Genomic DNA, 26,454 nt, shown 5'->3' with positions numbered 1-26,454 from the left:
ATGGAGTTCTGATAGCCCAGATTCGTCTCCCCATACAGAGATCAGATCCAATAGCTCTGCTACGTTTGGTCCATGCTGGAGCTCTTTTGGGATTCTGGGACTCCATGGTCACCTCTGCTGCTCAGCTTGCCATGGTGGCCAAACAGGAAATGAAATTCAAAAGTTTGCAGGGCATTTCCTGTCTACCTGGCCAGTGCAGCAGAGTTGAAAGTGCTGTCCAGAGCGGTCACAATGGAGCACTCCCGGAGGCCAATACTGTCGACTTGCGTCCACACTACCCCAAATTTGACTCGGTGATGTCAATTTCAGCGCTAATCCCCTCGTCGGGGAGGAGTACAGAAATAGACTTTAAGAGCCCATTAAGTTGACAAAAATGGCTTTGTTGTGTGGACGGGTGCAGGGTTAAATCGATCTAACGCTGCTAAATTCGACCTAAACTCGTAATGTAGACCAGGGCTGGGCTGCAGACTGAACGCAGCAGTCAGAAGTGAGGGTGCCTGGGCCCTAAGCTTAGGTAAGATTGAGATGTATGTAATTCTTGTGTTAAAACACCCTTGCTCGTTATGCTTTGTTTCGACTGTTGAAATGAAACAATCTTTTGTTTCTGAAAAGGCCATTCTGGGTCCTGATATTCACCTCTGATGCGAGTTGCTGCAGGGTTTGCAAGGCTGAGCCCAGTTGGGCAATCAGGGTTGGTACATGGAAGGAAGGCTGTTGCCTGAGATTCAATCTTAGAATGAGAGAATCGTGGGATTCCCCCCTAGAGGCAGGTGGTGAAGGCCTGGGGCCTAGCACCAGAAGGGGTGCAGTCAGAGAGCCCAGAGAAGGGTCAAAGGTGCAGCTAGTGCTGTGTACCACAATAAATTCCTTTAAGGACTTAGCCCCCAGAATTAAGGCTTCAGCTGATCTTTCATGGCAATTTTTTTTATTACTGTTATGTAGAAAATTAAATAAAAAACACAGTTAACTAACATTCTGACCCCAACCAACCAAAGCCAGGGAGTTCAAAGTTAGGAGTAATGTTCCATGCTGAGCTTCACAATACATGCCTTCTATGTTAACGTCAGCAATGCAATAAGTCCCTGCTGGATAATACATGTGAAGCGTGTCCCTTGACTGTGATCAGAGAATGAAAATGTTCTCTGTTGTAGTTTAGTGACCTTGCACAAATCATGGTGCATTTTATCTCTTGCATTCATAGATTTTAGGGCCAGAAGAAACAGCTGTGATCTAAATGTGTACGTACTACAGGCCATACCACCTCACCCTGTAATTTCTGCTTAATGCCCTTAATTTCTGATTGAACTGCAGCATACGGATTGTTTAAATGTGCCAGTCAGTTTATAATGCCGGCCTGGAAGCAATAACACTTGAGTTGCTAGAAGTAGAGCTGTCCTGACTCTGAATGCCTTCATCAGATGTAGATGTGACCAGCTCTGAACCCAAGACTGTTTGTGTTTTGTAACTTGAATGTTCCATGGGCTCAGTGGAATGGGGCAAATCACTTAACTTAGCCTCAGAACAAGGTACTTCCATTTGTGAAATATATCTCAAACTACCTTCTCTCTCAGTGATTTCTCTTAATGAGGTGACAGTGTCTTTACTCAGAATTTCAATGTAATGCTGTGGCTTGTACAACAATATAGACAATTGTGACTCACTCTTTTCTGATATCCACAGGTTCTGATAGAGGCTGGAACCAAGTGCAGTCTGGGAAGAATAGGCTAAGTTTTCAAATGAAGTGCAAGCTTCTACAGCTGACTGTGTGCACAGCAAATCTCCCACTTCATTTTGAACAAAATACACCCAGGAAGGATTGATAACTTTGTTTTCACTTTCTAAAATAGTCCCATGGCTCGACAGCTGTAGTGTATTGGCTTCTGATGTATTCTCCAATACTACAGTATCAGGAATGCAGTCACTTAGCTTCAGTACTGCTTCAGAATTAAGCTGCAGAGCAATGAGAAGACAGTTACTTTAGAACAATGAAAAATACACTGACTAGATGAAAAGGGAATGATTATTTTAAGCATTTTTACAAATGTAGAGTAAATTCTATATAGTCAGAATTTTTACAAGATGTATAGGATCAGAGGGGGAGGGCATACACATCATTCTAGTTCACTGGAAGTTTGATCTGCAGCTGGATCTAATTACAAGACAGTTTTGGAGAGCTCTTTTTGTAATTTCAACAGAGGAAATTTGCTGAGCAATGAGAGACCATGCCCCTTCGAACAGATGTACAAGTTCTTAAATTAGTTTCCATCATGTAACACAGCAAACCATAATTAAGACTGTAACTGAGGGTATGTCTACACTTACCATTTAAAGCGCAAAAAGTCCTTTTTTTGCGCTAAAACCGCAGGAGCATCTACACTTAATGACTTTTTGTGTTGAAACTCAGAAGTTTCACAGCAAAAACAAAACCACCTTCACGAGAGGCATACAGCTCTTATCACTGTTCTTTTTGCACTGCTGTGAAAGTGAAGACATGTTCTACCATTGTAAACCCCTTTTGACCTCCGAAAGATATCCCACAGTTCCAAAAGCGACCATTCTGTTCAGCATCTCCACTGCTCTGACACACAGACATCTGCCCCTTCCCCTGTAAGCCCTGGGAAGTTTGAAGCTCCCTTTCCCTTAGTTTGTAGATGTGGCGGAGAAAGCAGCCAGACAGCAGGAGGTTTTTTAAAAAATGCCACGGAAGAAACAAGTAATGGGGCTGCTGGGACATGAAGCAGGGCAGCACGGGACCCAGAATGCCTTCCGTTCACACCCCCCACCCCACTTCCGACAAGACCTATTGAGAGAGCTGCACTATGGGATAGCTGCCCTTCAGCGCTGCTCTCATTGGCGATGGAAGTGCTGATAGTGCACTACTCTCTGACACCTGAGGAATTGAGTGAGTACACAAACCAGCGCTTTACTTTCACCAGTTCCCTATCACTGGTGAAACTTACAGCGCAAAAACTCTAAGTGTAGACATATCCTGACTGTATTAAATCTGTTTGGGGGGCTTGTCCTGCTAAAAATCCACAAGGAGCATAAACATTGGCAGGTTAAGTTCTCCCAGAAGTCTAACTTCTTGCTGTAGCAAACATCAGGAGAGGGAGCAGCAATCAGGGATAGTTTACAGGACTCCCATAGTCAAGATGTAGTGCATGTCTCAAAGAGGAATAGTCAAATTTAAGCTCTAATTTTGAAAGCTAAGATATCAAAGAGTTGCAGCATAAACATCTTAATGAAGGACTTTGCTCTGACAGGTCTGAGAGTGTGGAAAGAGCTTTTATAACTTTTGAAGTAACTATCTAGAGCCTATCCTTGCAAAGACAGACTTCAAAGCGTAAACTAATCACTACAGAGTCATGTCGATGGAAAAATGGAGACTTTTTTTCAACCAAAAGTAAAGTTAATCAGACAAGCTCATTTGTAAAAGAGCATCATTATTAAAAATAATAATTGTCAATACAGAAAGAAAATTCTTCTAATACGTTTTGCTGGACCTTAGTTTGAGAGTAGAAAAATTAAAATTATTGCATTTGTCTAATTACTTCACCTTTAATCCATTAAATGAGAGGACTTGGCTCTTGTTAGGATTGGGAATTTCAGGATAACAGCAATCCTTCACCCTAGAAAAACACAGACAAACAAGTAAACTTTGTTTTCTTCATTTGTCAACATTCATTCTCACTTCACCTGTACAGCAGGGCTAAGATTCTTATAGAAATAAATGGAGATGCCATGTACAATATACCACAGCAAGCCAAGTATTCAGGGCATCCACTTACTAAGACGCTCAAAGAGAGAAATGAAGGAGGTATTATGAAGGGGGGTTAAATGGACAAACTACAGCTCCATTTTGAATTAAAACAGACCATTTCTCTATTTACAGAAGGAAAATGTATTGCAATGAACTTACCATTTGATTTTCCAGAAGCACACAGCAGTTATTACTACAAAAGGAATGATCACTAGCAGAACTGGAAGGTAAATCTTTGCTATGAAAGAAAAATAGTATTTCAAAAAACAGTTTTCTAACTTTCCTTTGTTTGAATCAATACAATTAGAGTTTCTGGGATAAAAGATTATCTTTAAATCAAGCATGGATCTCTTTCTAAAAGATCTGCTCTACATCAACTACCTGTCACTAGCGTTGATAATGGAATCACTTGGAAATTCTGTGCCTGGTGTTATGCAGAAAGTCATACTAGATTATCATAATGGTCCCTTCTGGCCTGCAAATCTATAAGCGAACACATGTATTTTTTGGCATTTATTTTTATTGCCAAAACTTCAGCTTTACCAGTCCTTTTTTTTTTTAATTGCCTTTTACTTACAGACACCATCATTTTACCTGAGTTGATTTGCTAACTTAAATGAATGTATCAAAGATTTCAAGGAGTAGCTATGTAAATAAATACCCTCCCGTTGGGTATGTCTTCACAGCAAAAAAAAAGGTGTGTTTTTTTATGCTGAGATTGCTATCTTGCAGTAAAACCCCAAAAAAAGTGCAGAGAGAGACAAAGCATGGGTAGTTCTGACCTCAATGTAACTGCTCCAGTTCAGTCCCGATGTCCCTCTGGGAGTTACCTCAAGCAGCTACACTAAAGCAAAACCCACCTGTGCCCTGTCTCCCCTAGGGTGCTACATTGAAATGGTTACATCAATGTAAAAAATACATTTTTGGGTGGGGGGGTGGGTTGCACTGAAGACACTTACTTAGCAAAGCACTTAAACATCTCTAGTCCATCTATCCCTGTGCAAGAAAGAATTGCTGTAAATAGGACGTAAGGACATGCTTAAATGCTTTGCTTAATGGGGGCCAAAGGCCCCAATACTACAGTGTTCCAAGTGCCAAAGCAAGGGAGTTGAGGGAGCTCAGCACCAAACTGAAGTGAGTCCCCAGGGCTTAAGTGTCCACAACAGTTACCAACGGAGTCATGCAGTGGTGTAACAAAGAAGGAAATTGAGTTTTGATATTAAATTAACCGGGGGGGGGGGGCAGAAGGGATGGCTTCTCTTGGGACATTAAGTGTTAGTTTATGGATTTTTATTTTACTTCTCACTGGTTTCACATACAATTCACTAGCTGTCTGGGAGGGTCTAGGCACTGAGGTGTAGTGGTAGTGCATGCTGCTCAGTGTAAAATGTACGACTTTCATGCACTAATCAACACTCTACTTCTTCTAAGGACAAAGCTGGGGAGTTTCAGCTTGGGAACACAAGTCCCAGGAGTGAGATTCTGGTGTGATATCTTCAAGCAAACAGAATTACAGGTAAGTAATTACTTTTTTTTTTTCTGGATGTCTAATATGGCCACAGTTAGTGAGCATGATTCTAATGCAGTAACCCTTCTTTGGTCACATCTAGCATGGAATGCAAGAGTTGGTGAATTTGTAAGCAGTTTTTCATACAAACCAGTGTTAGGAAGTCTAGAGCTCCTATTTGCACATAAATTAGCTACTTGGTCATGAAAGCAACAGCCAATATATGAAAAGTTTTATATTCTTCTATAGTTTATAAAATTAGCTGGAACTAAATAAAATTCCTTTCTAATATTTGGAGAAGAGGACCAGGAGTCAGTATTCCTGGTTCTCGTTTCAACTCTGTCACTGGTTTAATTCTGTAAACGTGCCTCAGTGTTGCTTTCTGCAAAGTGGGTATAAATTTGCTTAGCTACCTTATAAGGTAGCTTATAAGGGGGCTTATGAGGTTTAAATAACATGGTAAAATGCTTTAAATATGCATCAATGTTTCTAGGGTGAATGGAGCTATTCAAGTACTAAAACATTTAATTTGGCAATTAGTATTATTTGACTGCATCCATTAATAAATCTTCTAACTGGGAACTTTCTCAAATCCATTCATCTCTACCTAATCTAATAAACTTTTTTTTTCTTTTTAGAAAAGAAGCCAGCAGTGATAGGTGCTAATTTCCCCTCTTGCCCCCCTCCTCTGCCGGCTCCTCCAAATCATATTTTCATTTTCTAAACTCACAGTCATGTAGTGTATCTACGTTTATATAGGCATCAATGGGGGTCTCTCCTCCTCCAGTGTAAGCTTTAACTGCCAGTGCATATGTTGTTTCTGGCATCAGGTGTTTCACCACATATCTCTTTTCTTCTGGGTTTTCTATAGTGTATTTACATAGGACTGAACCATCTATAATCAAAGGAGATGTTACAAACCATTACTCTCAATTGTTTTTTAATATGCATTGCCTTTCAGGAAGGGGGATGTGCTTTAGCTCAGTGGTTCTCAGATTTATTTGATTGCGTCCCCCTTCTTTGTGTCTGTAGTCCTTTATGTCCTCCCAGCTCCTGCCACACAAGTACACATGCTGCCGCCCAGCTCTGAAGGCAGAGCAGAGAGTGGTAGCTGCTGGCCAGGCACACAACTCTGAAGGCCTCTGCTGCTGCTCGCGGCAGTGCTAAGTAAGGGTGGCACATTGCTCCCTGGAAGCCTCCCAGCTTGAAGGCAGAGCAGCTTCTCATGCCCCCACAGAATACATTCCTTTGAGAATCTCTGCTCTAACTCATTACTGCTGGGTTGAGTGGTGCCTCTTCTGATTGGACTGGAGATAGCAGCAGCAGTGTGTCTCAGAGAGCCAATCCAGTAGGGGACCAGCCACCAACTTCCTGTCAGAAGTCTCTGCTTCTGCCAAGCTACAAGCTCTGTTTCCACTTCCACAATTCACTTACCTTTTGCTAGTAGCTTTCCAGCAGGTTTTGTTTCCTTGGTCTGCCTCTGTCCCTTTCTTCTCTCTGCACCCTCCATCCCCCACCCCGCAACACTTTACTGATAGCTGAGAGGCAGAGATGCCTTCACTACAAGGAACACTGAGAAACTAGGGCTAGCAATCTGTTCCCACTTCAAGTGTTTCTTAGCCACATCCTTCATCCTTTCCAGCCTCGGCACCAGTTCTGCCTGAGATAACCCCCTGCCCCACCCCCAATCAGTATCTCAGATGGGGAGGTGGTTGGGCTTTGCTCTTACACCCTTCCTGCGTGGGAATATTTGCAGGTATGTACAGTTACAGTAGTGCCAACTGTTCCACAGTTAATCTTATTCTGACAGGCCCCTGACAGCCCAGGCTCTCACAGACACACAGCTTTACCTGACACCAGTCCCCTCAGAAGAGGGGAATGGACCTACTGGTGGTGAATCAGGACACAGTCCATGTTGGAGAAGACAAATCAACAGGTAAGAATAAACAATTTTTTTTGCATTCAGGGGGAGGGTCTGAGAATTTGGCTGCACTGAAATTTTGTCAGCCCGAGTAGATGTGGGACAGGAAAATCAGAGATGATATGCCAAGTAGCTCCGTGCCACAAATGCTTAACACAGTCCCCAGGTCAGCTTCACCACTAGACGAACAGGCTGTGTACAGCAGAGCTACACACATCTTCATTTAATGGAATAAACGGAGAATTTCCACAGAGCCACAACCCTAAAGTTATGAAAACATCAGCACACAAATCGGACCCAACTACCTCTAAAAATCCCCACTGTCATAATAAAACTGATAGCAGCTTCTTTATCTGTCTTCCAAAAACAAAATGAGTGGGAATTTTGAAAACTCTGCTAGAGCTCATTTCATCAGAGATGGAAACTCAATGCCGCACAGGGAGCTGATACTGCAGCCATTCCACCTGTGAAGTGCACTTTGAAGTCAATGGAAGCTCCCTGCATAATGGCCTACAAAATGGGGCCCTAAATAATCCTCTGTATATTGGTAGAGTCCTGCTTCTGTCAATTAAAAGCACTCTACACTCAGTCCTTGGAAAGAAGGAAACAGTTACTTCACTTTAGAGGTCAACATCATTCCATTTTTTCCCCAGTGTGTTGATTTATCTGCCTAACATGTACGTGTGAGGAACTATTCAGGAGGTTCCAATTTATTGATCTCCTGAGCAAAAAATCCACAGCTTTTCACACATTTTTGGGTTCAAAGAATCAATTACCTGAAAGAGCATGTTTTGTGGATCCCTTCAAACTGCATTCTTCTTCCATGGTTTTCACATAAACATGATAACCTCTTATGAATCCAGGCTGTGACTCATTTACGGGATAAGAATCCCAAGTTACGGTCACAGTATGGGAAGTCATCTCAGCTATTTCCCCTTGAGGGTTAAGTCTAGGAGCTGGAAGGAAGGAAATTGACAAAGATGTCCTAACTTGGCATTGCTCCTGAATTCCCATCTTGTGAAATTTGTGTCTTGTTAAATTTGCGTTGTTTATAAACTGAACATCACTGATTTTCAAATAAAAACTGAACTAAGCCTGTTCTTCCTGAAAGCCTCCTGGTACCACAAAACATCTGTGGACCCATCTACATCATGCATAGAAACAACTGTTTAATCATAGTTATTGCTAATGTAGTTATAAGCTCAGTTTCCCTGACTGATGTGGACTCTTGTTTTCCTGACATCTGTACTAATCAAACTGCCTCATAGCAGTCACCAGAGGCCATTTTGTAGTGTTTTATTAAATATATGCAATGGGAATGGGGGAAGCAACATTGTGTATGTCAAACATTGCTTGTAGTTAGTACAAGGAGGCAGAGAAAAGACAGTACAGCTACAGAACTCCCCTCTATTTTCATGAGTCCCATTTAGCAAATATGTACACATGTAAAATATTTTCAACTTACCCAGTTCTTTGGTGTACCCAACCTTCTTCCCCAGGAAAAAATCTTCATTAGCTAGAGATCCATAAACCCTCAAGTTGTATCTGACCCCAGGCATGAAAGCAGCTAGAAAATAATAAAGCCGTTTTTAAAAAGATTAAGCTTCAGTAGTTTTAGGTAATAAAACAGAACCACATTTGATTTATATGGAGCTCTATAATTCATTAAAAATCCTGATCTTGCACCACTGAAGTTACCAAAAGGAGGCCCTAGAAAACACAGCTCTTACTTAGTGCTGGTAAGACAACTGGAGGTGTTGAAACCGAATCCCAGCTAACTCTAGTAATGTTGACCGTCTGTTCCTGGTGTTTGATCAAAATAGTAAACAAAACAATACCACAGATGGTCCTGATGGGCAAACCCCTGTCAACGATGGTCTTTACTTGGTCCTGCCTCAGTGCAGGGGGCTGGACTTTATGACCTCTCAAGGTCCTTTGCCCAACCCTACCTGTCTATGATTCTGTGAAAGAAAACTGACACACTGGGCAGTTGTTAGACTTTAATAATTGAGTTCCCAGAATCTGTTTCCTAAAATTCAGGTGCATGCCACCCAATGCCCTAACAAAGAGTTGCAGCATAAACATCTTAATGAAGAATTGTTCTCCTTTCACCTGAGTTGATAAGACAACTGGAGGTGTTGAAATCGAATCTCTTCCACTGAAAGTCACAATGCTGGGACCTCGGAAAGTTGCACCAATCGACAATGTATCCATCAAATGCATTTGTGGCCTTCCAAGAAATATAAATGCCATCAACTGTGCCATTAACTCTTTCTTCTTCACGGTCAGTGCGATCAACCTTTTCTTCAGCACCTTGGAAAGAATGGACTAAAGCACTTCACAAAATAGTATATTTATCGTCTATCTATAATATATATGTTTTCTAGGAGGAAGACCTATACTTTAGGTCTAATTAAGATTGGTAGAATTACTATGCTAGTATTGCCATTACTGTACCTGATGACTGGATACCGGTAAAACTGCAGATTTTGTCTTTTCAATAATGTTTCATCATTATGAAATACTCATCCCCAAAAGGGAAAAGACTCTGAAAGTTGATCCCTACCACTAAGAGGTTAATCCCTCAAATACCTTCTAGTTGGCTAACTGCATTAAAATTTGTAACATCAGGAACTGAACTGCAGGCTCACAAAACTGGAGCCTGAAACAGTAGGTCACTAGACCCTGATTCTGCAATGAGTTCTATGTGAGTGGGATCCTTGCATCCATATGCAAATGCAGGATAGAGGACCTTGTTGGTTAAAGCTATATGTATTTTGCTCACTCGGATACCCCCATGAATGTACCATATTATATTTGTGAAAAAATCCAGGTGGGTGGAGAATGGGGAATATATAAAGATATGTATACTGCTATTATCTTACAAGCTAAGTGATCTCCATTGATAGAAGGAAATAGTTTTCAAACACATCAGTGGCAAACAGTCATTTTAATTCCAAGACTAGATTAATTATTCCGGGATGATAAATAAAATATTACTGACTGTAAAATAACTATACAAGATAAGCACCCACAAAAGTTATTTTAATTGGATTGAAGATACACAAACCATTATCTGTTACTCGGGAGATGATCATCACTGAAGGAAGTGAAAAATTAATATTGTTCCTTGCTGCCACGCTGATTTTGTAGGAATGGTTATCGATGGAAATTGTTGTACTGTTTTGTAATGCAGAAATGGAGATGTGCTCAGGCTCAGAGGCTTTCTTTAACTTTTCCCAGGTTATCTCAAATGAAATATCTCCACCATTAGCTCTAAAGTCTGGTAATGGCTGGGGAAAAAATGGAAAATATTTCAAGACCTATTTAATCTGCAGCTAAATTTACACTACTACAAATTGTATTTGCATGATTCTTATAGTAGAAGCTTTTAAGGGTATGAAGGATACTGTACTTGTGATATTCTATTTTACAGAAAAAAAATTGGTTTTCACTTGATGGATGACATTAAACAAATGACAGAATTATTTCTACTTAACCCATAGGTATATAGAAATATTTTTTTAAATTACTGGGAGTTTTGAAATATGGCAACCTGAAGGTTTTGTGTATGTTGTTTCCTATTTGTGCTTACTGAATGGACAATTTAAAAAAAATAGGCTTTCCATTCACTTTTAAAAAAAATCATTTTGGCACACAAACATAACATAACTACATTTTCTTGGGGAGAAATGGGGGTTCCACTAAAAAAAAAAACAAAACAAAACAAAAAAAAACATATGGTCCAAATCCACGGCTTGAACAAAAATCCAGACTCTCTCAGCACAGTGTAAACAGTGTGATGATTATGGTTTCCATTGTCACAAGAGCAGCACATCATCATGTGGGAAATTTAGGAAAACTATCATTTAGGAAAACTAAAATATGAGAGATCTTGCATCCTGCCAGGAAAAATACCTCAGATACTGTGCCGGTCATTTCTGTAAACTTTCTTAACCATTTCTGTGCCCAGACTCACCTTCCAGAATAAGGTCACATTCCGTCCTCCCAAAACTGGGGTAACTTCTCTCCAGACATCAAGTTTCCCTGAGGGAGCTACGATCAATCACATAAAACAGAGCTGCTGTATATTGGGAAGGGTGAACTGTCCAAACCTTTGCTAATATTTGTTAAGGAGACCATCCCACCTGCAACTCAGCTAGACCCCAAAACTCACCGACCCTGTGCCTCCATACCAAAAACTGGAGCTCCCTTGAAACTACAAAAACTACTCCTGGCTCATTCCATGCCAAGCCCCACGACCCCTCCCTCCCCAACACACATGGATGTTCCCACCACTGAATGATGCCTCCACACCCAAAACACATAGCAACTACTATGCCCGTTTAGTGGTCCAGCTGCACCCACTTCATATCTCACCAATTCTGATTCATCTGATGCATTCTGGGCTCTATCAAGCACCAGAACTTCAGATTTAAAGTGGTGGAGACCTAGGAGGGTGATAGATTCCATGCCAACAGTCTGGGGAGGCATAGGAAGAGGGGATTTCAGGGAGGAGGGAGCCAATGGTATAATTCAAGGCAGAGGTACCATAGAAGATAGCTGAAGATATGCTGGGAATGGCAGAGGGAAGAGGAAGAGCCGGCCAGCACACTTCACTGATCAGGGGAAAAAAATGATGGGATTGAGTTTGGCACAAGGTTCAGATAATGCACCTGGAGTTCTGAAACCTTATCTGGTTTCACCCGAAGCTCGAGTTTCACCGATCAGTCTGTTCTGTGCACATGTATGCACATATTTTAAAATGGTATTGACCCAATATCTGCAGCTCTTAGGCTTGCAGCCCCATACACCAAAGACAAGGAGCTTTCCGGTATTTCCAGACATCAGTCTGGCAGATGGCAAACAACAACTTGAAGAGCAAGTTTCAGCCTCAAACCCCTCCTTCCCTCCCCCCCCCCATTTCCCACTCACCTGCTTCATTTGTTCTGACTCTGAGGGTTTTGCTCCATTCACTCCATTTCCAGAAGTGGCTAGCTGCACCACAGCGCATTCTAACGGCATAATTGGTGAAAGGCTGCAAGCCGCCTAGCGTGAAGTGTGGATATGAATTTGACTGAACAGCTGAACTATTGTGCTGCAAAAGCAAAGGAGAAATGTGACGTGGTTAGGGTTCAGACATCTTTCATGAGAAAGAGGTTTTTGACTGAGATTCGGAAAGTCATTCTGTCCCCTGCTTCAACCAACAGCATGTTTATTACATCTGCCTTGTCAAGTTTGACCCAATGCAGAAAATTATGTGGAATCATGCTGGAAAAGTCAGAGTAGGTCAAAATACATGGACATATGGGAGGCTCACAGACAACTCTATTAACCCCTTTGGCCAATGCTGTTGATAGGATCCCTTCATGTTGGTCTGCCAAAATTGCTACTTAATTTTTTATCTATGTAGATTGAAAAAGGTGTAATTAGTGGGCCTATTTCTCCCACTTCTGCCTGTGGTGCTTCTATTGTTGTCCATATGCCCCTTTCTTTTATCATATATTTAAAGTATCTAAAACTTAAATTTAAAATATTTAAAATATGGACCTCCTTACTAGGATCAGGTAAATAGGATGCTGTTCTGGACATGTACATACCATTGGGATATTAGGATACCAATGTTCCACACTGGACCCTCCCTTTGGGTGTCCCCACAACTTGCTACCACCCTCAAAAGGATTAGGATGAACTCTGCCCAAGATAAAGTGGATATGTAGTAGTGACCCCATGTTTTGTATAGTCCCCCCCAAACGATCATCTGTGATGATCTCCTGCAGCTGGCACACTTGAGGCAGAACATCCACTAGGAGGTCTCCAGGGAGGCCTGTCCATCTACACTTCCTACAAAAGTGTAGCACTCCTGCTTGTGCTTTACTTAGAGAGGCAAGGTGGGTGAGGTAATATTTTTTTATTGGACCAACTTCTCTTTGGTGAGAGAGACAAGCTTTCAAGCTTTACTTGTCCTTTAATACTCTAAAGCTGAGCTGCCCCGTGTGGACTGGACCACAGGGAAATCTAGATCAACTTGTGAGGAACAGGCAAGCTGAACTCTCACTAAAGTATGTGGAACAAGGTTATGGACTCTGCTGCAACCTTCCTCCCCCTCCAGGAGGCTATATGTTCACACAGGTCTTTACGGGCATCAGCTATACTACGTGCTGCAGCTGCACAGACACCAAGCTGTAATTCAGGACATTCTGCCCCCTGCACATAGCCTCTACCACTGGAACTGAAGCTGAAATCTCCATTAGCTCCAGTAATATTAGAGCTTATATAAGGCCTCCTGCCAGTACATGGTAGCAAGCTCTTACACACTGCAGCAAGTCTAGCATTCTATCCAATAGAAGGCAGTAATGTATATGCAGAATAGTCTGCATAATATATCTGGGAAGTCTTAATGCCAACGGCAACAGTTCTTTGGTCACAGTGACATCACAGTCATCAGCAGTACTCTGATGGAGTTGACTCTGACTCTGACATATCCTGATGGTTTTCAGCTCCTCAAGCTTTCACATGGCCAAGCCTAAGCAATTTATTTTCCTTCCTAAGCTTTTTGCATTCTCTCCTTTCACCATTGCTATTCACACAGCCAATTTTTTCCTGTGTCTCAGGGTCACAAGCTAGAGGGCATCTATGATTTCTTCCTTTCCTGCTCCTCATCCAACCAGGTTATCATTAAATCTTGTTGCTATTTCTTCCACAACATTTTAAAAACACTTGTCCATGACCCGATTCCCTTCCCACCACCGAGACACATACACCTTCCTCACCTGAAGCCTCGATTATTGCTTCTCCCAAGATTTACAGTGACTAGAAAGTGAAAGTTCAAATTGGAAACAAATGCCCATTTTTAAGTGAGGATTATTAACAACTGGGACAGCTTGCCCGCTGATGTCTTTCTACAAATTTTGTTCTTGTTTAACCATGTTGGGCTAGATGCAGAAATCATTGGGTGAAATTCTATGGCCTGTGTTATGCACAAGGTCAGACTAGATGACAACAGCGGTCCATTTTGACTTTAAATATCTATTAATTTATGCAACTGCTACGATTCCCTTCCTCACCTGATCAGACCACATCACTCACTACTAAAGTCTCTCCATTGGCTCTGTCCCAACCTAGCTCTTGAATTTCATCTCTCGTCAGATCTCTTTTGCTGCTCCCACAGAGACTCAATAATTTGTATGTTCTCAGTGGCCTTTGCAGTGGTGGTGTAGCCATGTTGGTGGCAGGATATGAGACAAACAAGGCAGGGGAGGTAACATCTATTGGTGCTGTGATACTCTGGTTATCTTCTCTAGACACGAGGAAGAGCTCTGTGAAGCCTGAAAACTTGTCCCTTCCACCAACAGAAGCTGATCTAATAAAATATATGATCTCACCCACCTTGCTTCTCACAATAGCTTTGTCTCTCACCTGGTCTCCACCAACACTGGTGCAGGAGGTCAAACTAGATTATCATAATGGTCCCTTCTGACCTTAGTATCTATGAAACACTGGCAGCCTCAAAGACCTGAACATTTCTCCTATAATGTGATTCGATCACACACATTTGTGTACTTTGGCATTCCACCTACTAAGGGCCAGTGATTCACCCCCCACTACGGATGGTATTAAAAACCATGAAACAAATATACTATACTCCATACCCCAAAACACCAGTTGCTTGTTTAGACTGAAACTTAAGTTTCTTACCAGTTCCACTTGCCCACTCGGGTGGTGATTTTCAATCTGACATAGCAGCTTAATTGCTTTGTACTTGGGCTGCATACGCCAGTATAAACTGACTTCTGTGGCTTTCATATGTTCTACAGAAAGGTCAGAGGGGGGAGATGGATGAACTGCCAAAGGGAAAGATGAGTTAGATTCTGAAAAACTTGAATTCAAGCACTTTCAAAATGTCTTCATTGAGCAATGAAAGTGAATACAAGGCTTAGTCTAGGATTTTCTCATTATATTCTCTCCCAGTGGGATTCCAGGGAGAGAGACATATGTATTAGTAAAAATAAGTGATGCTTTTAGAAATTGAGTCTTTTATTGTTTAATCTACTTCTCTACTGGAGCTCTGCGTCCCAGAAGTAGTTCACTGGACTTGGAACCAAAGACCTGCAGTTCTATTCACCACTCTTCTATTGACCGAATATGAGCAGATCAATTAAACTTTCTGTGACTCAGCTTCTGCATCAATAAAAAGGGCCTACTTCTATTCATCTTCCCTTGTTAAAATCTTTGAGATCCTCAGATGATATGTGCTCTATAAGTAGTATTAGGCTAGATGGTGTCCAGATCTGACTCTTGAATGCTTCCATTATTGATACTGCAGAGCTGGAAATATAGGGTGTAAATTTTGTTTTGCTTTATTTGCTAACGTTTTTTAAATCAGCAAAAAATCTACAGCAAATATCTGTAGCAATAGAAAAATGGCAGGACTTGCCTAAAAAGACTGGTTAGAAGAGCACTCAAGCTCTATATTATCAGAAAGAGACATCTAGTATTGTTACAAGAAGCGCGCACAATTCCTAGAACTGAAAGCAGTTGGAGAAAGAAACTCATTTTCTTGTGTTTTCAGTGTTTCCTTTATGCATTTGAAAGCATTTTGTGTATAGTCAATTTTTCTGCTTCACGTAAATTGCTCTTCTTGTCTCAAGCACTAGCACGATGGTACTCCTATCATCCACTGCTCCTGGGGGGCATGTGCCCACTCCCTCAGGCTCTGTAATAATGTGTTTACTACTCAAATGCCAATCATTATGAGGGAATCATTCATTCTAGTCCCAAAATTATGTCCATCTCATACAAATTTGGTGTCCTCTCTCTTTTGGTTTTTGAAGATTTACATCAGAAACATGCAATTGTGAAACTGTGGTGTCAAAGTTCTGTATGACAAAGGAATGATCCCACAGCACTTCGTTTCCTGAGTGACTCCTTTTTTTGTGCCTCTCATTTAGGCCCTTTGTTGCACATCACTCCCCTCATTTGGACAGTTGGCAGATTCTGAGGCCACAAAAGGGATCATTTTGATCACTTACCTCTCAACTTGGAGATCGGACTGTGTTCATCATCAGTAACAGCAGCTGCAAAACTGAAACTGAAGAGGGAGCAGGCAAGTGTGGGCACAGAGAATCAGGGCAAGTTGGGAAGGAACAAACATATTTCTCTTTAAATCTGAGAGGTTTTCAGACAATACTGCCTCATAGAGAAATAGGACAGGTGGCCCCAGAATGTTTCATAGTGGTGATCTTTAGCCTACCCAAAAGACCCTTTAAAACATCAACAAGGAGCAGAAAAACACTTACCTCTGTGAGCTACATCAAGGACAAAATTAGCACTTCTCTTTCCAAGAGGGTTTTGGGCAGTCAGTGTTAGGTTGTATATCGTCTGCTGGTCTATAGCCCAAGAACAATGGATGGGTTCTAGATAATGTGCCGTTTCTTGGTAGCAAAATGTTTTTTGGGAAAACCTTTCAAGAGAGAGGAAAAAGTCATTGGTTTACTTTTCTTTGGTTTAAAATCATAGATGCTACAGAAGCACAATAATGGATTCAGAAACTGTGATGCCTACCTAGAACAGAACTAAAACTTAAATAAAAATACAGTTGATGTATGTGCATAATTCTCTATCAAAAAATGTAACAGAAATAGTAATTTCTACTATATTTTAAAAGAACTGTGGTATAAAGGAGGAGGGTACCCAGGAATGATTTATTTGAAAAGCAAAAGGCTTTCAGAAGTTGGTAAGTAACTGTGGCTGATTATCTAATGAGGTTGTTTGGGTGATCTAATACTTCTATCTTGTTTCATGGGCTGACTGTTCATGCCACTCAGTATTCTGCAGGAGAACTGTGGGGATAGAGAATTGGATGAATTCCCCATGTTCTTGCTGTTGACCACAGAAAACTTCCATGGGAGTTAAATACTAAAATACTGACCAATTCAATTCCAAAATGGCCTTGTGCAAGATGGTTCAGTACAGCCCATAAGTATTTTCAGAACTGTTGGCTTTTCAGCAGAGGTTAAGCTGTTATATTGAATGGATTGAACTCACATGCACGAAGTTACTCATGTCTATAACTGTTTGTAGGATCCAGGCCATAGAACACTGGTGCTTTCCAGACTGTCCAACAACTGTGTGTGGGAGGGTGGGGGGAGGAGGGCACGGCATAGGCATAGTTTGACTGCTATTTTGTGGGGGAGGTACGACGTGCACACGGAAGCCAGTTCCCCTGGTTCACTGGCTCTTCCCCCATCTGCAGTGGTACCTGGGCTGCCATTGCTGGGGGGGGATAAGGACCGGCTTAATGGGGGAGCACCATCTGCTGCATGTGACCCTGGGTGCCCCCACATGCCTCACCTCTGTTTGGGGGGAAATGCTGCCCAAACTATACCTATGGGGATGGTGGGGATGGGATGTGGGGGGGAAAGGGGCTGGGATGAATTTGTGCAAGTAAATGTGTGTAGTCTCTTAACAAAAATTCATTAGCAATGCCTAATCTTAGGCAGGGCTAGAAGTGAGAAAATGAGCGTGGCTCACTCTGAGAAGAGAGCTGGGCTTCTGGGCTGTCTCTGACCACCACAAGGTGGTGGGAACAGAATGAGCCATCCAGCCCTTTTGACAACAAAATAGTGAGTAACGAAGAATATATTTCGAGGACTCACTTGGACACTCAAAAAGCTTTGACAAAGGCTCTCACAAGAACCTATTAAAGAAAATTAGTCAGTCCTGGTTAAAGAGGTAATTTATTAGTGTGATGGATCAGAAACTGGTGAGGAGACCAAATGAAGAGTAAGGCTAGTTGGTCAGTTTTCAACATAAGAAAGTGTTAATGGTGGGTGCTCCAAAGTCCTGGGCTGTTAAACCTTTGTTGTTTGACTGTATTGCTTAATGATCTGGAAAAGGGTGCAACTTCTTATAGCATACAGAGAAAAATACTTTAATAGATTGTAATTAATAGATTCCAAGGGCAGAAGGGACCATTAGATCATCTCCTCTGACCTCCTGTATAATACAGGCCATAGAACTAATTTAATCAGTTGAGAAAACTTACCTTTCAAACAAGTGGTATTTTGTTGAATGAGCCCCATAAAGATAGGTATTTTTTCCTGTATTCCAAGTACAAGTTAATGTCATAATATCCCGAGTTTCACAGGAAAAATCTTCAGGCTCATGAGGTGGTTCTTGTAATTAAAACCAAGGAGAAGAGCAACATGACAAACGAACGATTAACATGTACAAAGCCTGGTTGACTACAGACATTATTATTTCAATTGCACTCATACAAAGACAGCCTCAGAGAAGAAAGCAAACTAATATGTACTGTACTCTGAAAGATCACTGCACTCCAAACATGTTGTTTATGTAAAATAAAGATCTATCCAATGTTTAGGGTGTCACCCAACTTAAAACTTAAGTCTATACTTGGAGGGGAAACATTTTATGCTATGCTAGTATTATGCATATTCAGGCTGAATTCTTAGGTGACCGTGTTTGACCAGAAGAAGAGCTGTGTAAGCTCGAAATCTCCCTCTCTCTCCAATCTTGTTCAATAAAAGATCCTCACCCAGCTTCTCTGTGGTTGTTAATTCAGTGTTGTTGTAGCTGCGTCAGTCCCAGGATATTAGAGAGACAAGGTGGGTGAGGTATCTGAATTTTCTGTAGTATCTGGCTGGTGAATCTTGCCCATATGCTCAGGGTTTAGCTTATTGCCATATTTGGGGTCTGGAAGGAATTTTCTTCCAGGGCAGATTGGAAGAGGCCCTGGAGGCTTTTCACCTTCCTCTGTAGCATGGGGCACGGGTCACTTGAGGGAGGATTCTCTGCTCCTTGAAGTCTTTAAACCATGATTTGAGGACTTCAATAGCTCAGACATAGGTGAGGTTTTTCATAGGAGCAGGTTGGTGAGATTCTGTGGCCTGCATTGTGCAGGAGGTCGGACTAGATGATCAGAATGGTCCCTTCTGACCTTAGTATCTATGAATCTTTTACTGGACCAACTTCTGTTGGTGAGAGAGACAAGCTTTTGAGCTTAGCCTCAGACCTGAAGAAGAGCTATGTGTATGTCTACACTACAGCAGCGCAGCTGCTTTGATGCAGCACCAAGAGAGCTCTCTTCTGTCGGCTTAACTCCTGCTTTAGCGAGAGGCGATAGCTATGTCCGACAAAGTATGACCACACCGGAGTTTAGATCAGTATAACTTTCGTCACTCAGGTGTGGATTATTTACACCCCTGAGAGATGCAACTTTTACCGAAGTAATTTGTAGTAGAGACATAGCTTGGGAAATGTATTCAGAATGTCACAGCGAAAAACAAAGTAGAACAGATTGTTTAGCTAAGTAGTTAACGCACATTTCAAGGGACTGTACAAGGTGAAGTAGCCTGTTAACACCCCTCCAGTTGGGGAAGGAAGGCAGCTGCAGGGGGGAAAGGGGAGGGTTGTTAATGGGTTGTAGATTGCTGTAATACGCCACAAATCCAGTGTCTTTATTCAGTCCATGATTTTTAGTATCTACCAAAGTTATTAATTTAAGCTCCCACGTTTATCTGTTTGCTAAAGCATTAGTAGGTCTTGGGATTCATCCATGAACCTCTTTTAGTCAAAATCTACTTGTACTCTTTACACTTGAAAACAAACTTTTCTTCTCTGGAATGCGTAATGTAAGGACATGCTGTTGGAGCCAGTTCCTCAGCTGGTGTAAATAGGCATAGCTCCACTGAGGCCACCAGAGCAATGCCAATTTATAGCCACTCAGAACCGACCCCTTGAACTTTACAAGTGATTTTTGTAGAGCGCAATCCCTCCCACGCTCCTCAGTAACAGAAAAAGAGACCCAAAGCAAAGTGTGTACTTACTGCCCACAAAGAGAAGCGTTGCACTGTATTTTTTGTTTTCTTTACCAGAGATTTTACAAAAGACAGGAATGCCAGGCACTTCTGCATGCAACACCTTCTTCATAGTAATCACCATGTTTCGCTGGCTGGTGTTTGAGTCTGGGTAATAATAATCAGTGTAATTAAACAAAAAATACTCAATTCTGCTATCTTTGCCTCCAATGCAGCAAAAAGTGACATTTGAACCTTCCTCTACAACTTTATCTTCTGGGAAGATGTATGGTGTGTTGTCATCTGAAGTATCTAGGCCTGCAAGATACAAAAGAATAAATCTTTTAATTTGAATGTTCTTTCTTTACACTGTGGAGTCTCTTGTGAACAGTCTACTCCATGACTAGATAGCTGAGAAAGCACTACGGACAAGTTTTCCAAAGGGTGCTCAAGATAGGTGATTGTGACTTTGAATGCATAACTGGGCATTTGCACACATCTGGTAATTGTACCTCAACTATCAACATGCAAACATCCATTTATATACCCTCCTGTGATGTTCTCCCACTTCAGTCCTACTTAAACACGTAAGATATAAAACTTAAGTGGTGCATGAGCCTTTGTACAGTGGTGAATTTCACCCCCTAGGACCTGATCCAGAACCCAACGAAGTCAATGGAAAGACTCTCATTAACTTGGCATGCATCCAACGAAGTGGGTATTCATCCACGAAAGCTTATGCTCCAATACGTTTGTTAGTCTATAAGGTGCCACAGGACTCTTTGCCCCATTAACTTTAATGAGGTTTACATCTGGCCTCTAACGCAGGATTTGTATACATGATTTTGCAAAGACAAACTGGGATGATAGGTGTGAACATTTCTTCCTTAATGACCAGGAAATGGTGTGTTCGATTCCTGTCCAATGTTAATTCATAAATGGATCCCTTATGGCTTCAGATTAACAAGAATAAAAATATTTCATCCATTAAAAGGTGAGTTTGAAAAGCTTGTTATCTGCCAAGACTCAAGTTAAGGGCTCTGTGCTTCCCCTGCTACATTTGGTAACATTTCTAGTATCTAAATCCAAGCACAACCTGTGCAAACCTGAACCAGTGCGGATAACTAAACTTAGCAAATAACAAGCTTTTCAAACTCACCTTTTAATGGATGAAATCTTTTTATTCTTGTTAGACTGAAGCCATAAGGGATCCATTTATGAATTAACATTGGACAGGGATCAAACACACCATTTCCTGGTCATTAAGGAAGAAATGTTTAGTTTCAAAACACATTTTTAAAAATCATCTAAGTTCACCATGAACAATGCTGTTCCAGTCAGTCTGAAAGAGCTAATTGCTGCCTTGTATTCAGCCAATTTTTCCTGGGTTCTATAAATACAGTTCACAGAAGTTTATTCAGAAGTGACGTAAGTAGTTGGTTTACTACTAGTGTCTCTTGTCCTTAATATTAATTATGATTGCCAGACATAAACCTGTGAGAAACTAGTTAAGGTTATAAGTCTGTATCAAAACATGAAAAAAGAAAAAAGAAAAAAAAAAAAAGAAAAAACAACTTACTAGAGAGCTGTAGTTGAAATCCTAACCCCAACCTCATCCCTTCCCCATCCCCCCCACACACACTAATTAAATTATAAAAATGTCTAGAAATTCGAAATTAAAATTACATTTTTTCAAAAATGTGGAAATATTGAAATACAGAATTAAGGGGTGAAATCCTGGCCCTAGTGAAGCAGATGGGAGTTCTACCATTGACTGCCATGTGGCCAAGAGTTCACCAAGGGAGCCTAAGCCATTGTGGATCTAAGTCCCAGAGGACTTGTAATTGAAACCTTGTTATAACCTTAGCTACAGAGAGACTTCTGTGTATTCATATTAAACTAGTACATGAATGCAGAGCCAAATCAAAAATCTTGCATTAGAAAAAAGAAGCGTAAAATATAAACTTCAGAGAAACATTAATAATTCTTGGTTCTCAGTATTAGTTTATATGAATACTACAGCCTGATGACAGTGAAGCAAGAATCGCAGGTGGTTATTTTATGCCCCACATTCACAGAACACATGATGCTGTTACAAAGTTGAAATTGTTGAAGTGATTCTGCACTGAGTCCAAGAATTATTATGCAACAGCTTCCGAAGAGACATTGCCTTCCTAGAAGAGCCCTAATCAAAGGAACAAGTCAGACTTCAGTGGTAAGGATATTACTGTACTTTCATCGTTAAAACTTTTCTTGCTCAAGGGTGTGAAAAAAATTACTCCTCTGAGTGACAAAAGTTTTAACGATGTAAAGCGCCAGTGTGGACAGCACTTCATCAGTGGAAGATGCTCTCCCACCAACAAAGCTACAGTTCCCCTCGTTGGGGGGTGGTTTTATTTTGTCATCAGAAGAGCTCTCTCCTGGAGACAAAGAGTGGCTACCGCGTACAATGGCACAGCTGTGCCACTGTAAGGCACGCAGTGTAGATGTAGCCTAAGAGATCCTGGGGTTGTACAACTCAATTGCCTTCTAGCCAGATATAAAATTTAATTTATATAACTTTACTGAAACTAAAACTGAACATATTTTAAATACATGATTTAATATAATCTGGATTAACAGCATTAAAAGTTTCCTATAAAATAAAAACATCATATAGCATGCTAATTAACTAATTCAATACTTACATTTCTCATTTCCTTTAGTAGAAACCTTTAAATTAAGAATGCAGGTAAGAAATCTGCCATTCAACCAGGTGCCAAAAACATAACACTGTCGTCTCCTATAATCTTTTGTTCTTTGATAATAAAAACCACACACTCAAAACGTATAAAAGTCCATTTTAAATTTAACTCCATTTATTGTGATCAGAATCCCACTGATCTTATGCATATGACTAGTCCCAGTGGACAAAGGCTGCAAGATTGAGCCCTTTAGAGGAAATTCCATGCACACACGTTTGTTTTCTAAATAAAGTTAATGAGATCTATACTACTTTTCACAATTTTACTACTTTTATGCAACAATTGGTATTAGTGAGCAGGCTGTCTCATACTTTATACTTTGCAGTTATACTGTAGTTTTCATCTGAGGATCTCGAAGCACTATACAAAATGTAATCAATCCTCATTATCTCCTATAAGGAAATTGAGCCTTCTTCTATCTATCCTACAGCTGGGTAAAGGGAAGCACAGGAAGGTGAAGCAATTTGTCCAAGGTCACATAGCAAATCAGTGACAGAGCTAGGAAAAGAAGCAAGAGTTCCTGGCTCTACCCAGCAGCTATCTTTCTTCTCTGCTTTTATACAGTAATACTCTTATCTGTTGTTTTAATTTGCTGACTACAGTTTTTCTAATGAGATTAAACAATACTTGGAAGTTCTATCATTTTTCTAGGACATTAAAAACATTTTAAAAAATGCACTAAATGAAACAATTGTTCAAACCTAGAGGAAACTTGGGTGATAAGTAATAGCTAATGTGAATTTGTCAAAAACAAATCATTCCAAACCAATCTAATTTCCTTCTTTGACAGGTTTATGGCCTATTCAATAGCAGGGAAGCAATAGATACAATATATCAGGATTTCAGGAAGGTTTTTGGCACAGTCCTACATGACATTGTCAGAAGCAAACTAGGAACGGTGGTCTAGATTAAATTACTATAAAGTGTGTGCACAACTAGCTGAAAAAATATACTCAAAGAGTAGTTCGAAATGGTTTGCTGTTAAGCTGGGAGGATGTATCAAGAGGGGTCCTGCAAAGGTCTGTTCTGGGGCCAGTGCCATTTAGTATTTTCATTAATGATTTGGATAATGAAGTAGAGAGTATATTTACAAAATGTTCAGATGCACCAAGATGGAAGGGGTTGCAAGCACTTCGGAAGACAGGATTAGAATTCAAAATGATCTTGATAAACTGAAGAATTGTCTGAAATCAACAAGATGAAATTCCATGAAGACAAGTGTGAAATACTTCACTTAGGAGGAAAAGGATCTGGGGGTGATAGTGGATCACAAATTGAATACAAGTGTGTCAAATGTAAGGCACAGGAGGTAACTGTCCCAGCACTGGTCAGTATTGTGTCCAGTACTGGGCACCATTTTCAGAAAGATGCGGTCAAACTGGAGTGCATCCACAAAAATGGAAAAAGGGCTGGAAAATGTATGAGGAAAAATTGAAAACTGATCATGTTTATTCTAGTGACGAGAAGGCTGAGGGGAAACCTGATATCTGGTTTCAAATCTGTCATAAAGAGGACAGTGATCAATTGTTCTCCACATCCATTGAAGGAAGGACAAGAAGTAAACATTCTAGTTTGTAACAAGGAAGATTTAGGCTAGATATTAGGAAAAACTTTCTAACTATAAGGATGTTGTTGTTGTTCATCCTTCGAGTTTGAAGATGACCATGACATTACTGATTGACTTGGTTTCTGTGAACACACGATTGTCTGATCAGGCCAATTTGAGCTTTGAACTGTCTGTAGCATACTGAACAAGAGATGCCACTATGGGTTACTTGATTAACAGTGGACATGCTGCTGTTGTGAGATTTATGCTGCTGGCACTTCTGTTCTGCCTCAGTAGTTCTCCTCTGCTCAGACTGGTGCTCCAGTATGGATGAGACTTCACCAGGTAGAATGATCATGAGCAAGATCTTCCCAAAACTCTGTTGAAATGCCTCAAGGACAACTTCAGGGAGTCTTTGAAACATTTCTTCTGGTGTCCCTGACAGCACTTTCTCTGCTTTAGCTCACCATAAAAGATCTTTGGTAGTCACCCATCTGACATTCTGGTGACATGGCCTACCCATCTCAACTGTGATTTTATCAACAGAGTATGGATGCTTGGAATACCTGCCCATATGAGAATCTCCCTCTCTGGAACCTTGTCTTGCCATCTTATCCTCATCAGTTTCCTCAGACAGCCCATGTGATTCAGCTTCATAACATGGCGTCTAGGTTTTGCATGCATATATCAAAGTTGGAAACATGATAGCTTTGTAGACTTTCAGTTTTGTTAGTTGACTGACTAATCCCTGTGCACTCCCACACATTTGCACATAGGCCACACTAGCTTTGGCAATTCTGGTGTTGGTTTCATTATCAATGTGAACTGCATGTGACAGTGTACTGCCGAGGTAGGTGAACTTGTCCAATGACTGGAGGGTTTGGCCATGCACTGTAATAATAGGCTCTACATAAGGCTTTCTTGGTACAGGCTGGTACAGCACTTCTGTCTTCTTGATGTTGATTGTGAGACCAAAACTATAAGGATAGTTAAGCACTGGAACACGTTACCAAGGGAGGCTGTGGAATCCTTGCCAATGGAGATTTTAAGAACAGGTTAGACAAACATTTTACATGGATGTGCTGATATACTTAATCCTGCCCCAGCACAGTGCTGAGGGGTGGGGCAAGAGGGAAGGCGGAGAAGGACTAGAGACCTCATGAGGGCCCTTCCAGTCCCACATTTCTATGGTTCTATGAAACCGTACAGATAAGTACAGTAGAACACCATTTATCTGACCCTCCCTTAACTGGCTCACTGCATTTACCGAAAAACCAGGACGCCAAGGCCAGAAGCGGGTGATCTCTCCTGTGGCCACTAGAAGGCGCTGCAGCATCACATTTTCCCATTCTCTGGTTTATCCGGATTTTTGCTTCTCTCATCTAGCCCACCTGTCCCAATTAGATCAGATAAACGGGGTTCTGCTGTATTAGCAGTATATTCTAAAATGGTCCATTGATGTTGTATAGCCATTGCTGACATGAACTCCAATATTTTACTGGCTTTACACTAGCAAATTAAACCACAGCATTAAATCAGCAAGGAAATAGTCCAAAGTCTTGCTTTGCTTACCCAGCACAGTCTCCCACTGACTCCAACGACTCCAGAGTTTAGAGAATCTTTCATCATTCACCATGCTCCTGATTCTGACAGAGTGGGACATGCATTCCAAAGGTAATTCTGAATCCCAACTCCAGTGCAGAGTTTTTTTCAATTTACTGAGAGTTGTGTTATAATACTCCTAAAAACAAACAATAGGTAAGCATGCTATTAAGGCGGAGTATGGTGAACAAAGACACATGTAGAATGCTTGGTTTGGAATTAGGTTTAGCTGTTACGACATAAGATAGGCTCGGCTGGAGTTGCTGTTACCCTGGAATTGACATTCCTGCATGTGTCCCAGAACTTCACAGTACGACAGTCAGCCTTTTTGTATGTTCTGCCACTGCCAGCTGAAAACCAAACATCACATAGCTAGGAATAATCTTAGGCCTTTGTGACACAAGGTCAGACAGCTGCATGCTTGTAGTTTGTTAATCAGAATAATAAAATAGGACAAAAATTATTAAAAGTATGTCAATCGCAACCTGGGTTTAGAAGGTTTCAGAATAGCAGCCTTGTTAGTCTGTATTCGCAAAAAAGAAAAGGAGTACTT

The 26,454-nt window shown here is 41.0% G+C and overlaps 1 protein-coding gene across 5 annotated transcripts in view; it reads right to left on the bottom strand.

Annotated features, from left to right (window-relative positions):
- Positions 1-353: 353 nt before the first annotated feature.
- OSMR (oncostatin M receptor) overlaps positions 354-26,454 on the bottom strand; it is a 71,849-nt gene continuing 45,748 nt past the window's right edge. For all 5 annotated transcript variants that reach the window (XM_038403993.2, XM_043514965.1, XM_038403992.2 and 2 more), the window contains 15 exons: positions 25,872-26,040; positions 20,040-20,327; positions 18,236-18,365; positions 16,488-16,651; positions 14,887-15,032; positions 12,124-12,286; positions 11,168-11,244; positions 10,259-10,481; positions 9,301-9,501; positions 8,654-8,755; positions 7,965-8,144; positions 5,998-6,162; positions 3,920-3,998; positions 3,557-3,629; positions 354-1,950 (listed from right to left, as the gene is read on the bottom strand). In XM_038403993.2, the coding sequence (XP_038259921.1) occupies positions 1,342-1,950; positions 3,557-3,629; positions 3,920-3,998; positions 5,998-6,162; positions 7,965-8,144; positions 8,654-8,755; positions 9,301-9,501; positions 10,259-10,481; positions 11,168-11,244; positions 12,124-12,286; positions 14,887-15,032; positions 16,488-16,651; positions 18,236-18,365; positions 20,040-20,327; positions 25,872-26,040 (2,769 nt within the window). In that variant the 3' untranslated portion in view covers positions 354-1,341. The remainder of the gene's footprint in view (positions 1,951-3,556; positions 3,630-3,919; positions 3,999-5,997; positions 6,163-7,964; positions 8,145-8,653; positions 8,756-9,300; positions 9,502-10,258; positions 10,482-11,167; positions 11,245-12,123; positions 12,287-14,886; positions 15,033-16,487; positions 16,652-18,235; positions 18,366-20,039; positions 20,328-25,871; positions 26,041-26,454) is intronic.

This window comes from Dermochelys coriacea, chromosome 5, assembly GCF_009764565.3.
Source record: "Dermochelys coriacea isolate rDerCor1 chromosome 5, rDerCor1.pri.v4, whole genome shotgun sequence".
Classification (NCBI taxonomy): Eukaryota; Metazoa; Chordata; order Testudines; family Dermochelyidae; genus Dermochelys; species Dermochelys coriacea.
This window is presented reverse-complemented; position numbering and strand designations above follow the sequence as displayed.